The sequence below is a fragment of the Vidua macroura genome, chromosome 21 (genome assembly GCF_024509145.1).
Source record: "Vidua macroura isolate BioBank_ID:100142 chromosome 21, ASM2450914v1, whole genome shotgun sequence".
Lineage (NCBI taxonomy): Eukaryota > Metazoa > Chordata > Aves > Passeriformes > Viduidae > Vidua > Vidua macroura.
In genome coordinates, this window is record NC_071591.1 from 5,324,693 (window position 1) to 5,338,671 (window position 13,979).

General features: G+C 51.6%; 1 protein-coding gene across 3 annotated transcripts; it reads left to right on the forward strand.

The window, feature by feature from the left end:
• Nucleotides 1–1,535: 1,535 nt before the first annotated feature.
• On the forward strand, nucleotides 1,536–10,263 carry PTGES (prostaglandin E synthase). 3 transcript variants are annotated; one of them, XM_053996749.1, is made up of 5 exons: nucleotides 1,536–1,586; nucleotides 3,489–3,650; nucleotides 3,974–4,174; nucleotides 5,539–5,621; nucleotides 7,567–10,263. In XM_053996749.1, the coding sequence occupies exons 3-5, from the start codon at nucleotides 4,067–4,069 to the stop codon at nucleotides 7,814–7,816; spliced, it is 441 nt and encodes a 146-aa protein (XP_053852724.1). In that variant the 5' UTR covers nucleotides 1,536–1,586; nucleotides 3,489–3,650; nucleotides 3,974–4,066; the 3' UTR covers nucleotides 7,817–10,263. The 3 variants fall into 3 exon arrangements, with proteins under 3 accessions (XP_053852724.1, XP_053852725.1, XP_053852723.1); XM_053996750.1 differs by lacking the exon at nucleotides 3,489–3,650 and having other exon boundaries at nucleotides 1,560–1,586; XM_053996748.1 differs by lacking the exon at nucleotides 1,536–1,586 and having other exon boundaries at nucleotides 3,302–3,650.
• The last annotated feature ends 3,716 nt before the right edge of the window (nucleotides 10,264–13,979 follow it).

The window sequence follows — 13,979 nt, forward strand, 5'->3', positions numbered from 1 at the left end:
GCCTCCCTTGGCAGCTGGGTTTCCCAGGATGGGTGCAGGTGATCACTGGAGTGTGCAGGCTCCAAGGCTTTGTGCTGGGAGCAGCAGGAAGAAATGGCAGGGCAGGAGGGCACCACTGTCCACAGTAGCATTGGAGCAAGCTGGGAATGTAGCTCCTGGGCTGAGCTGTGTGCCCAGGGCAAACAAAATCCCAGCTGGACTCTGCACCTTCTCCACCAGCATGTGGAAGCATTCTGGAGAAGTGCCACCCAGCTGCCCATCTTCTCCAGCCTGGAGCAGTCCCCTCGGGCTCTTTGCTTCACCCCAGCTGTGGGATGTAATTGCTCATTGGGGACAATTTTGAGGGATCTGAGCTGTAATTGCTCTGTGTCAGCTTCCCTCTGGGATCAGGGTGGAGCGGACGTGCCAGTGCTCCACTGGACCAACCCCTTTTGCTGCCACCGGGAAACTCCCCTGAGCAGCAAGACTGGAAAAATGTAGTCACAATACTGTAGCGTAAATCAGTTGGTCAAATAAATAACCTATGTGGGAATCAAGAGTGATTTTTATTCCATAGTCTTGCCAAAGCAGAACCACTTTTACAGGCTTCTATTTTTAAGTACTTTTCTTGAGCATTTCCCATGAATTTTTCATTCCTTCTGCTTCCTACAGTTCATTTCCTCCTCCAGCAAAATGCTGCATTTTTTTCCCTACAGCTCCTGGGGTCAGTCTAACCTGATGACCTAATCTTTCAAAGCCTTACAAATAATTTAAGTTAATATTTTCTCAGAAAATATAATTAATAATTTCTCAGAAAAAAAAAAACAAAAACAACAGTGTTTTTGGCTAGCGGTGTTTGGTTTAGGTAGATCTTGTCCTGGGTTGAGACCTCTCATGCTCAAGGTTTTAAGGCATGACTTATAGTTTAAAGACATACTGCTGTTAGGACCTGGCCTTCTTCAGGCAAGGGCTCTGTCCTGGCAGGATGTGATCTGTGGAGGAGGATCAAACCATTCATATTAACAGCCTGCTTCCGCATGGATTAATGGGATAGTTGAATGGCAGCTGCGGTTGCCTTGGGTCTCAAAAGCCAGGAAGGTGCAAGTGTGGATGTGTTCTACCCAGCGTGAGAGCCCTGAACCTGGCAAACTGAAAAGGAGCTGGGATCCCAGAAGCATTACACCTGCCTTTGCAGTCATCTTCTGCTCCTCATCCTCATCCATAACCCCCCTCTGGTGTTCCACTCTGTGAAACACTGAAAGGGGTTTGAAATGCATAAACAAACAGAAAAAAAACTTTTTAAAAATTAACACATCCACAACTGAGTTTGCCCTGAGGGCTTATCCCTAAACAAGGTGTGCTTCCTGATCTCTCCATTCAATGTAAATTTGTGCCAGTTGCTGGTGCAAATTGTCCAGGGCTCCTTGCCAGTGTTTGAACAATGCCAAGGAGGAGAAGTCTGGCTGGTTGGCGGGAGGAGTTCTGGCTTGTCTGCAGGTGCATATTCCTGCTGCTCAGCGAGGTGTTGGCTGCCTTGGGAGGGGAAGAAGGTGCATGAAGGAAAAAGGTCCCACCACTGAAGACCCTGTGGACTGGATCATCAGCTGGTAAAAACTGGAGCTGCTGGATGGAGGGTGTGATGTGTTGGTGAAGGGTCTGGCTGCCTGCCCTCTCCCAGGCTCCTGGGAAAAGGGGCTGCTGGAGAATGTCTCATCCACGCTGTGGGGCTGGTCTGGCCCTGCATAACCCCAGTCCTTGGGCACTGAGGTCTTCTCCACTATGGGCTGATCCCTGTTAGCTGTGGAGAAGAGGGATGGGAGAGAGCAGTGTTTGGGATGTGGCTTTGCCACTGTCTACTTACACTTGGCATTATGGTGTTTATAATACCCTGCTGAGCTCCAGGGATGCGTGGATGGGTTTGGCTGTAGTTCACTGGTGAACAGCTCTTAGCACAGCATCTGAATCCACATGGCTGCTGCATGTCCTGGTGTCCCCACTCCCACCCCCAGGGAAGCAGCCTGCCAGAGGCTGCAGAGCTCCACACTGGGCTGTGCCAGGACTTATTTTGCAGCAGCCTCCAATGCAGGGTGGTGGTGACCAACTGCAAGTAGCTTCCCCTTAAAACCAAGTGCTTGGGGTTTTCAAAGGCTCCTTCCCATTAAAACCAAGTGCTTGGGGTTTTCAAAGGCTCTCTGCACTGCTGAAAAAACATAAGGCCCCATGCCAGGTGCGCCAATAGTCTGTGAATTATAGGTCTGGTCACATTCAAAAGAGCCAGCTCAGTTCAGGAATAGCACAATTTATTGAATGTCACATATATGGTTCTTTTGGATTGCCCATGATAACTGCCTGAACTGCAGAGTGGCTTTATAGAGCACTAACAATACAATGGCAATCACAATCTTAATTTCCCAGGTAAACACTCAGCATATCTGGGGACACAAGACTTACCAAAAGATGACCCTTGTGGGGTGGGAGAAGAGAACAAATCTGTCAAACTGTTCCTGGAATTTCAAGTAAAATTCTTGCCTGCCAGCTAGATATTAAAGTGGCCAGATTTTATAACTTATTAACCACTATTCTGCAAAGTGTTGCCAATGGTGATCAAATCTTTTGTTATTTGTGGGCATGTTGCATAGAATATTTACTGGTAGGAGGTTTTGGTTTGTCAAAACTTTTCTGGGTATTGGGTAGAAAAACGAGACCACATGGCCTCCGCTCCACATTCACCCCCATGCCATGGCAACACAAATCACAGGAGCTACATCCAGTTTCTCTGCTTGCACTGCAGGTCCCATTGCACGTCCAGCTTTGCATTTTCTTCCCTGCTTTGTGCTTCCACCTACACATGTCATGTGTAGCCCACCTTTGTGCTTCCACCTCAGATGTCATGAGGCTGAGCCAGAGCATTGCATGGAGCAGTGGAGTGTCTTTGGGTTTGCAGCAGCAAGGCAGAATGGCCATGAGGAAGATTCAGAGGCAAATGCAAAGAATTTTCTATTTTCCTGAAATAAGTTTTTTTGTTTTGTTTGTTTTGTATAGTTTTGTTTTTCTCCTGTGTTAAGGAAATGAATACCAAATCCAGCCCTTCCACTCTAATAAACTTGGAGAGCTCCTGTCAGCCCCCACGCCTCTGGCTCCTGAAGTTTGCTGCTGCTAGCACTGGGGGAGAAGGAGTTAAGTTTGCATTAAATAGCAGCCCAGCTGCCTGCAGAGGCTCCGATCCCACTCTTCATTCCACAACGTTTGATGGCCGAGGAAAAGCCAGCTCCAAATTCACATGGCACTTTCTAAACCAAGGACAAAATTCCATCTGGCTGCCTTGGTTCGTCCTCTCAGAACGAGCTGCCTTTGGGCTGGGCAGGCAGCTCTTCTCTTCTTGGTTGGGCTCCAGGCTGGTCATTCCCGGGGCTCCCCTCCCAGCCAGGGGTGCGGGGGCAGCCCAGGCTGGCGGCAGGCGGGCGCTGCTGGGCCAAGGGACAGCAGTGTCCCCTGTCCATCCCTCGCAGGTGGATCTGTAGGAGAGGGTTGGCTGCCTCTGCCAGCGCTGGGCGGGACGGGAAGCGCGGCCACGGAGGAGTGGGCTCCAGTGCAGGGCTGGAAGCGGCTGAGGCAGGCGCTTACCTTCTCCCTATCTCCTCCTTCGACGGCTGGAGAGCTTCGCTCCGCGGGTGAGCAGTGCCCGGCTGGGCGAGGGATGCTCTGCGCGGCTCGGTCCCCCGGGACCGCGGGGAGCTGGGGCGGGGATCGTGCCGGGCTGGTTTTCCAGAGGTTGGAGGTCGAGCTGTGAGCCAGGCTCCCACCTCGAGGGCGCTGTCCCCTGGCTCGGGCGGCTCATCCGCAGGGAGCTGCTGGTGGCAGGGTGTGAGGAGCAGAGGAAACCTGTTCCATGTGCTGGCTGGGGTTTTCTCACTGTCCCGGCAGCCTGGCGGGGGTACAGGGGCTGGGGGCTTTCACTGGGAAATGAGAGGATTTGTGTTGTGTTTAAACGCAGCTGTTCCTGCCTCTCTCCTGCGGGGCTCTCTCGCAGCCCAGGATCTCCCCTGGTTTTGGGCACTGAAGCGACCAAGCAGCACGTTTTCCCAAAATGATGGAAAATAAAGTGTTCCTGTCATTCACGTTCTACAGCACAATTCTGATTTTAAAAATGTATGTCGTTGCCATCATTACAGGGCAAGTAAGACTCAGAAAGAAGGTAAGATTCGTTTTCCTTCTCCTTCCTTTCTGGCTCTTTGCTTGGGTTTTTGTGATTTTGCTTTCTTCTTCTATTCCTCTAAAGTTCAACAAAATTTTCCTGAAGCAAGCTGAGTTTTCTTTGACTTCAGTTGAAAGCAAAGCTTGTTTCATAGCTGCAGCAGATAAATATCTCACTTCTCTTTGACCCTTTTTGTTTGTTTCTACCATCGGTAGCTTGATGTTTATAATTTTGGAAACCTAATCTAAACAATAATCAGATCTAAAATGCCAAGCAGGTGAGATGCTTCTAGAAAGAGTCTGTTTACAGTAATTTGCAGGATTTGGGAAAAAAAGGAGAAGGGAAAAAAAAAAAGTTTAAGAAGAAATCATTGCAATGGTATTTTTTCTTGCGGTGTAGCAGAAAGCTTTTGAGCTTTTGGAGGCTGACTGGATATGGGAATGCTCCAGGAGAGCAGCAAGTCGTGGGCAATAAAACAATAGCTGGAGGAAATGATTCTTGGTCAGGGAGGAAAATACAGGGAGGACCAGCTGCCGTCAGGAGTTGGGGCCAACTGGACTTTTACTACCCTACCCCAACTCCTGATAAAACCCAGCTTTCTGAAAAATCTGTTTTAAAGTATTTGAGGAGTTTCTGACTGCGTCAGTGGAGAGGGAGGGAGACATTTCTGGTCTCAGATAGAATACAAATACCCTGTGCTGTGGCATCATGTAACTGATGAATTGTCTTCTCCCCTTGTGATTCTAAATGATGCTCCAGCCCTGGAACAGTTTGGGCTTGTAACATAATTAAAGAAAGCACCAAGGCCCGTTCCAGGCTGCAAAAAGAAGCTGTCAGATGTAGCCAGGTCCCTGAGGAACAGCTTTTGAGCATAGGCAAGGAGCTCACACAAATAATTTTATTTTTTAACTTTATTAGTGTAGGATCCCATTTCCCCGTGAGAAAGCCACACAGTGCCACTGCCAAAAAGCCAGCCAGGGAATATTCTCTAATCTGTCAGTCCTGGTTATCTTTTGGAGGCTGCATTATGTCTGCAAGCTCTCTGCCAGCAGTGATCTTGCTGGCTGGCAAAGTCTCCTCTAAATGGTTTTCATGGGAAGAAATGGACAGGGGTGAGGTGGGAGCTCCCTTGAAACCCTCATTTGGAACTTGCTCAGCAGGCAGCACTGGGTTTTTTGGAGCACAGGGAAAACTCCTGGGGAGGTGCGGGACAGTGTGCATGGAAGTGCAGTGACCCTCATTTTTATGAAGAGTGGTAACAAATTTGGGCAGGGAAAATCCCCACAGGACTTCAAGGTTAGGGGCAAAGCTTCTACCTGTGAGGTTCCTGAAGACTGTAAGCAGGTGGGGACTGTCTCTTACAGGCATTTGCAAACCCGGAGGACGCCCTGCGCAATGGGGGGCTGCAGTTCTTCCGCGAGGACCCTGACGTGGAGCGCTGCCGCAGGTGAGCGGTGCCAGCATTCCCTCTGCTGCCAGCATTCCCTCTGCTGCCAGCATTCCTGGTGCCACCATTCCCTCTGCACCAGCTGCTGGCAAACAAGAAGTGGGAAGCTAAAGGGCTCACTAATTAAGTAATATTCCACTAATACTCTATGGTCAGACTGCCTCGAGCTCTGCTGTGGGACCCTGCGCACGAGAGCAGTTTAATCTTTACCAGGAGCTTGGTGTGCACTGGAGCAAGGGCAAGAGAAGGATCCGGGTTTGCATTCAACATCCAACATCCACCTCTGACTAGCTCTTTTCTAGGTGCTCAAAGTCCCACAGATTCCCAATGTGTCATCCCATACCCACGCTCAAAGGCTCTTTGTGTCCTGCTCCAACAGGACCCCAGATCCCTGCACAGCTTGGACAGGCAACAGAGTGAGTGCTCCCAGTGCTGTAGGCAGCTGCCCTTTCTGGGGATTTGGGAAAAGGCTGAACAGGATTACGATAACTTTTGCCTCTCTGATTGGGCAAACTCTGAATGTTACCCCTCTTCTGTGAGAATCAGAGTTTTTCAGAGGTAAAACACTGGGTTATTCAGCCCTGGGCTTGATTTGCTGTCCCTCTTACCAAAGGAGGTGCCCCAAGTGCTGGGCTGGATTGCTGATGATGTGCAAGAAAGGGACTGGAGTTGTGCCCTGCTATCCCTGAGCCCTGGGCTGTGCATGGGGACCTCACTTCTCATGTCCCACTGCCTCCAGCATTTGCTTTAGAACACATCCAGTGCCACCTAATTGCAGGGCTGCCAGGGGGAGGAGGAGGATGGAAAATGAGCCGTTTCCTTCCTAGCAAAAATAAAATAATAGCAGAAATAATAATCACAATCTTCTTTTGATTATTCAGGATAAACAAACTTCCATAAAACTAAATAACTGGAGCTGCAGCAAAAACCTGGGACAGCCTGGGATCTGACTTGGGCAGCTGAAGCTCTCAGAGTCCATCCTTGCTGATGTATTTGCAGCCCTGGATAAGACACATTCAATCCAAGGTGTTTCCCCAGAGCAAGGGCGACGTCAGCTTTTAATCTCAGGCTGTATCTGGAGGGGAGCAGAGCCAGGGGTCTGTGCAGGGCAGGGACAGAGCAGGGCAGGACATTTATCCCATGCCTCTGAAAGAGGCCCCTGGCTGCCTCGCAGCTCTCTCCTTTCTCCTCGTTCTTCTTCCATTTGTCCTTCCAGCCCTGCTGAACCCCCAAGTCCTTGGGGTTTGTTCAGAGGACAGTGCCTGGGAAGGAGGGGCACAGCCCACACTCATGGCCTGACCCAGTCCTGTTTCATTAGTGCTGTGGGTGGTGGCAGTGATGCTGTGACACCCAGGCAGGTGCATGTTCCCCTGGAGCACAGGGTTTGGCTCCATCAGCACTGATGTGTCACCACATGGCCACAGCATCCCCTCCAGCCACAGTGTGGGGGTCGTTGGGTCACTCCTCCCCAGTCCCCTTTGGATGCATTTATGGAGAGAGGTGAAACCACAACCCCTCTCATCCTGTGAGTTTCTCCACTGGAGAAGCTGTGGTCTGGAACTGCCTTTTGTTGTGTAGCATGGCCACATCTGGGGCCATGCCATGCTGGCACCACACCAGTTTTGATCTTTTTGCAGCTTCACAGGGTCTGTGTTCTGCTCTGTTTATTTGAAAGCTCCAACCCTCGAGCTGTCATCTGCTGTGGCAAAGGCATCCCAGTCATGGAGAGAAAGTTTCAGGAGCTCAGCGTCCCAAGGGAGAGACACGGGGTGTGACATTCTCCTGCCTCTGTGTGTGAGGGAGAACTGACACTTTTGGGGGCTGTGTCTGCCCCATTCAGTGGGGAGGAGGCCCAGCAGCACCTAGGGGTGGGTACTCTGGCTAGAAGGAATGAGAGAAAACAGGGAATTCCAGTGGCAAGGAACAACCTTCTCTTGCTTTTCAGGGCCCACCGCAATGACATGGAGAACATCTTTCCCTTCCTCTTCCTCGGTGCCATCTACTCCCTGCTGGATCCCAGTCCCACAGTGGCCAGGATCCACTTCCTCATCTTCTGTGTGGGACGGATCATCCACACCATTGCCTACCTCCTGCAGCTGAGGGCACCCACACGCTCCGTGGCCTACAGTGTGGCCCAGCTGCCCTGCTTCTCCATGGCCCTGCAGATCCTGCTGGCCACCACCCCGTACTGGTAACAACCAGAGAGACCGACCAGCCAAACCCCCTGATCCTGACTCTGCTGGGCCCCCCTGTGAGTGGGAGAGTGAGGGAGTGTGTCTGTGTCTGTGTCTATGTGTGTGTTTGTCTCTGTGTGTCTGTGTGTGTGTGTGTGTGAGATGTCACCAGGGAGGTCACCTGCACCCTGAGGATGTTCAGTGCAGCCTTGATGAAATTCCACTGCCATCGGAATTTGTCGGAGAAGTCACCAGAGAGAAGGGACATGCAGGAAGGGGATGTGGAGGCAGGTTTCTCTCTCTCCTGCTGAGGTGGAAAGCACATGCACTACCCCTTGAGAAAGGGGTCATTGAGGGAAAGGTTTTCTGTGTTTGGAACTGTGACTGTGACCTTTTCCTCCTGGTCATGAATGTCCCACGAATCAGGCAGGGAAAATCATGAGGGTCCCACAAAGTCTCTTAGTCAGCAGATGTGGTTGGTAGCAGAGGTTATAAAGCAGCCACCCTTCTCCTGCCCAGCCATGTGCATCTGTGGGAATGTGAGTTCCTTAGGATTTAGTCCCTTAGGTTCCCTCTCCACCAAGGAGGACAGGAGGCAGGTGCCTTCCAGGCAGCGTAACAGGAAAGTCAAAATCTCAAGGGTGACGTTGTGAAGCCTTTGAAGCTTTCAGTGCTCCCAGTGCCACCTCGTCTCACGCCACAGCACGCAGGAGCCTCACTGCCAGGAGCCTCACTGCAGGCAGGACCCTGGAGCTCCTGGCAGCTCCCAGCCAGCAGCAGCTGTGGCTTTTCCATCTCAGCCTCCCCACAGCAAGATGCAGAGCGACATGCCTGGAGAAGCCAGCAGGAATCCTTTACCCTGGACACAGAGCCTGAACACATTTGCTGCACACAAATTCTGGGACTTCTGGAATGTCTGAAATGCCGGCACAAAACAGGGGGCTTGCAGACAGAGTTTTCTCCCAAAGGGCAGTCTAGTCCACATGCCATTAATACCTGAAAATGCCCTCAAGGGCATCAGATTGAGTTTCTCCCCCTCTGTTTGTAGCCTTTCTCTTGCCCGTTGCTATTTAGGAAATGGGCTGTGATCGCCTTAGGGGTGTTTTCTTTCAGCTGTTTCCTGCTGTCCAGTGCTGCCGAGGCATTCACAGCCTGGACCAGCTGGTCTTTGCAGAAAGCTCTGGAAATGAGCAGAGGGGCTTTGAAGGGAGCATTGCTGCTCTGCAGTGTCACCCAAAAGTGTCGTGTTGGAGAGGAGAGGCTGGGACCAGGGTACTGCATGGTGACAAAGGCCCATGAGCTCCTCTGCCACACAGCTGTCCCCGGGTGCCAGGGGCTGCTCCCAGCAGCAGCAGCAGCAATGGAGCATCCCTCTGGAGGAGAAGGCAGGAGGAAACCTCTGCTCTTCAGCGCCTCCTCCCTCCTCTGAGGGCAGCACAGAATTTCAATAACATCACAGGGGCAAGCCAGAATGAGTAGAAAATAAATTCCCCTCCCACCTGTCCTGTGCACTAAGGCTGTTCCCTTGACCCTGCTCTCCTCAGAGATGCTCTTGCTGAGCCCTCCCTGAGCACTGGGGACACACCTGCTCAGATTGATGTTCAGCCTTTGCTCAGCTCGGGTAGAAGTTTCTGTACCAGGAACTCGATCCCAGTGCAGTTGTGGCCTGAGGCTGAGCTGTGTGGTGAAGTTTGGAGTGGAATTCTTTGCTCTCCCACTGCGAGGAAAGTGGGCAGGATTGCAGGTTCAGCAATTCACTCTTGGCCACTTCTCCTTCCCACAGATATCTGGGTAACACAGAGCCCTCTTAACAAGTCTTTTCTGCCTCACATGGTGCACAAGGTCTTGAGCTCCTGTATGTTCCTCTGCTGCTGCACATGCATCCTGGTGGCAGGAAGCAAATATTCCCAATAAAAACAAATCATTGTGCTCTGATACATCCTTCCTTCGGGAGCAGCAGATGCAGCTGGGCAGCAGCTGGGTCCAGCCCCAGCAGGATGGATCCTCAGTAGGATGTTAAACCTCACTGTAGAGCCTGGAGTGTCCTGGGACTTCTAAAGAGACATCCCTTTCCTCTGCACTCACCTGCCCTGCAGAGGAACCTCTTTTCCAGGTGTGCATTATTTGTGCTGATCCTTTAAATCCAGCAGAGCTGGGAATTATAAGCAGCTCTGCTCACTTTTCCTTCCCTGAGCAGCAAGTTGTTACAAAGCTTAGTGTTCACCCAAAAATCCTGGAGGGCTGGAGAAGCTCAGGTAAGAGGTGGTTGTTCTTCTTTCTGTTCTTAGGACTCATAAAGGACCTGCTTGTATTTTCCAAGATAAGTAGCCCCCCCTTTTTTTTGCACTAGGTTGCTGGGAAACAAATGCTTCATTTCTCTGGTTTTCCCCTATTTTCTTAAGTTGTTGGTGGTTGGGAGGTGCTGTCCTGTCAGCGTTTGTGTTAGTTTCATAAAATGGCTCCACTTGGTTGTTTTCTTACCCTGTTTATTTTCAAATGAGAAAGGCAGTGGTTTTATAAAATGGACTCTCTCCAGTACATGTTGCTGTGGTTGGAGATGTGGCTGGGATGGAAATTTTGGCATAGGAAGGAGGAAGGGAGGCTTCAGAACCCCCTTCCAACCCCCGGATCTGCCAGCTGCTTCAGCCTCTTCTCAGCCGCCTGTCCAGTGCCTGAGGCTGATGCCCTGCTCAGGGAAGCTGAGGTTACATGCAAAGCTCTCCTCTCTCCTTTTTTTATTAAAAAAAAAATAAACTCTGCTTACTGGCTGCAGGGAAAAGCTTGGGAATGTGAACTCTCCTGGCTCAAAAAAAAACAAACACAAAAAGCCAACAAGGCAAACTTAAGAGAGGCCCAAGCATTGCACTTATTTTGAAGTGTTGTGGAAGTTTGGGGGAAGCAAAACCAAGCTGGGCTTGGCTGCTTGGGCAACACCAGTCCCTTCAGGGCTCTCCTGGGACCAGGTGATCAGAGCCACTGGCTCTCACCTGGACACTGCCAGTGGTTGCTGCACGTGAGGGGCATTACTGCCTTTTCCCAATTAATATCTAAAGCCCCAAAAGCTCCCAAATTCCTGCTCTGGCATCAATGTAGGCAAAGGTGCCTCCTGCTGCTCCAGGAGAGCAAGGACAGTGGTTGCACCCACCAGTCTCTGGGGTTTGGTGTGTGCTTTGTATGTCCAACAACTTGTTTTTCCCATCTGGCCCAAGCAGGAAATGGCAACGCTGTGAAACCCACCTGGGACTGCAGAACAACAATTTGGTGCTTAAATGGGTACCAATTGAAAGAGGAGAAATTTCAGTTAGACATTAGGAAGAATTTTTTTACTGTGAGGGTGGTGGGACACTGGTACAGGCTGCCCACGGAGGCTGTGGATGCCCCAGCCCTGGCAGAGTTCAAAGCCAGGTTGTTTGAGCAACTTTGGTCTAATTCAAGCTGTCCCTGCCTATGGGAGGGGTGGGGAGGGAGTAGATGATCCTTAAGGTCCATTCCGGCCCTTTCTGTGGTTAAACGTGTGAATGTGATTCACAGCACCAGTACGTGTCTTCCCTCACGCTGTCTGGAGCTGGGAGAAAAGCAAGTGGAGACCCGGCACAAGCTGCTTTCCCTCCCACACTTTTCCAGGTGGTTCAAGCCCCAGGATCCGTCCCACCCCTGAGCACAGGACACGCCTCTTCCTTACCTGCCTGCAGCGCTCCCCGGGTCTCTCTTCATCCAGACCGTTCCCTGGTGGGATCTGGACCAAGATTCCTTCTTGGGCAGCTTACCCTTAACACAGATCACTTTTCCTTTTCTGCCCTCCCAAAATCTCCATTCCCTCTAGCAGATGGGATTTTGATACACTAATCCCCTTATTCCTCATGAGGAACTGAGATTCCTGTGACTTGTAGAGAGAATGAGAGGAGCCAGCTCTACAAGCGTGGGCACCGGAGAAGATAACGGTGCTTCCCTGCTGCCCTCTGCCACACGAGGATGAAGCTGGCACCAGGAAAACCTTTTTTTCCAGCGGGCGTTTTCTAACCCGGCTGTGGGGCTGAGCTGTGAGACGTCCCCTGCTTGAGGCGTGGGGCGAGGGAGCGGAGCAGCGCCGTGGGGCTCGCCCCGGGCTCCGCGGGCTGCGCTGCGCTGCGCGGGGCTGCAGCACCCTCGTGTGGCTGCGGGACCCTGCGGGGGACACGGGGACCCTGCCCGGGCACCCGCACCCGCGGACTCTCCGCCCCCCGAGCTGCGGGTGCGCATGGAGGCGTCTGGGATGGAGGGAGGGTGCCATTCCTTGGGGAACGGGTTGAGGGGGAAGAGGCTGATATCTGCTCCAGTGCCCATCAGCCTCTCCAAAGCAGGCAAGATGCGATGCCATTTCCAGGGAGATCCTCCCGTCAACTCAGACTTGCTCTTTGAGAGTCACCTGGTTGAAAACAGAGTGGTTTGAGGAAGGAAGCAGTTTGTAAATATCTCTGCAAATTTCCCGTGCTTCTGAAGTTGCGGTGTATGGGTGCAACGCTGTGCATCTCCATGCAATAGTTCTTCTTTACACATGATAACTCTTCCTGGGCTCTGTGACACCAGGTATAAAAGGAACCTTTGCTTCCTCCCTTCTTCCCAAGTGGTTATAAAGCATTACACCCCTGTGCATAGCTACCATCCAGCTTCTCTGCTGCCTTGGGTTGCTTCCCTGTGGGGTTGGAAAGAAGCAGCAGCGAGCAAAATATCTGCTGCAGGGAGGAGATGCTCCTTCCATATGGAAAATAGAGTTTGAGGTGAGCATCAGAACCCCCAGGACAGGAGCACTGCTCCAAAGGGCAGGAGGAGCTCTGCTGCTGGGAGGTGACGTTGCTGTCAGAGGAACATGTGTTCCTGCAGTTTGTGGATGGTGCCAGCAGGACTCAGAGGGTCTTCAGACCTTCCCGTTGCCACCAGAGGGAGAAGAGCTCAGCAGCACAAGGATAATGGGAAAGGAGGAGTCTATAATTCATTCTGGATGGGGATAACCAGGCGGGTGTCCCCGTGAGCTGGAAAATGTGAGCTCTGTTTTGTCTTGCTGCTGTAGCAGCCGATGCTGATGACAACACAAAATTGTTCTCATTAAAATATTCTAGGGGCAAACTTCAACTTTTCATCAGTCAGCAAGTCATGCACAAGTGTCAGGCTGTGGGGTCAGAAACAAGGAAAGGGGGTCTGGGAAGATCCTCCCATCACCTGAGACCCGCCCTTTTGGAATCACCTGGTTGAAAACCAAGTGCTTTGAGGAAGGAAACAGTTTGCCAATGTCTCTGTCTTCCCCCACTCCCAAAGCTGTAGTGCATAGATGGAGACCAGCTCTCCTGCCAAAATTACTACTGGTGATGGATGTGCCCTTCCTGGGAGGAAAAATGCCCCTGTCCTGGAAGAGGAGAGGTTGCACAACGCCTTTGAGCTCCTCTTCATTGACAGCCTTCCCCCAGTGTCTCCCTCCCCCGTGGAGTGCAGACCCTGCCAGGTGAGCTGCAGCTCTCCACGCTCATCTGTCTCCTGGTTTGAGAGCCCTCAGATGTCCATCATCTCCTGGGAGCTGACTGACCATGGGTTGAGACCTTCTGCTCTAGTGGAAGATGAACTGAACTTGGGACAGTTCAGGCAGGAAATAAGTGACATATTTCCAGCAGTCAACAGTGATGAGTCACTGGAGGAATCTGCCCTGGGATCTGTAAGTTCATCACTTCCAAGGGTCTCTTGACTCAGGGCTGGATGCTTTCCAAAGGGATGCTCTGCACTGGCCACATGCTGAGGACATGAGGATGCTCCTTGGGTGATATTCTATATGCAGGAGGCTGGACAATTGGCCTTAAGGATCTACAAGCCACTTACTGAATGAATAAGTAAGTGGTTACAAAGGAGCAGCAGAGCAGTTTGGCAGAGATGGTCAAGAGTGTGGGACCATGGTGGGCCTGGGGTGATGTCCAATATGGGGACATGCTCCTGCTGGGTGCTGCAGGGATGAGCCTTGTTCCCCTCTAGGGGAAGCTGGAATGCATTGTTTAGGGTCCTTCCTTCCCCAGCCTTGGATCCACGTGTCCCAACAGCCACTGGTGATGGGAGGGACAAAGGTTGCTGCTGGGAGGGAGCTGCTCCTGTGGCTCTCATGGAGCTGAGCCTCTCTGGATGCATGGGAGAGCGTTGTGGACCCCCTGGCTGTGTGGGGGGATTG

Bases quoted from the DNA above. Each gene is read 5' to 3' on its own strand.
- PTGES (XM_053996749.1), top strand. From the start codon at position 4,067: ATGATGGAAAATAAAGTGTTCCTGTCATTCACGTTCTACAGCACAATT. The intron at 4,175-5,538 runs GTAAGATTCGTT...TGTCTCTTACAG, and splicing joins AAGTAAGACTCAGAAAGAAG to GCATTTGCAAACCCGGAGGA. The intron at 5,622-7,566 runs GTGAGCGGTGCC...CTTGCTTTTCAG, and splicing joins GACGTGGAGCGCTGCCGCAG to GGCCCACCGCAATGACATGG.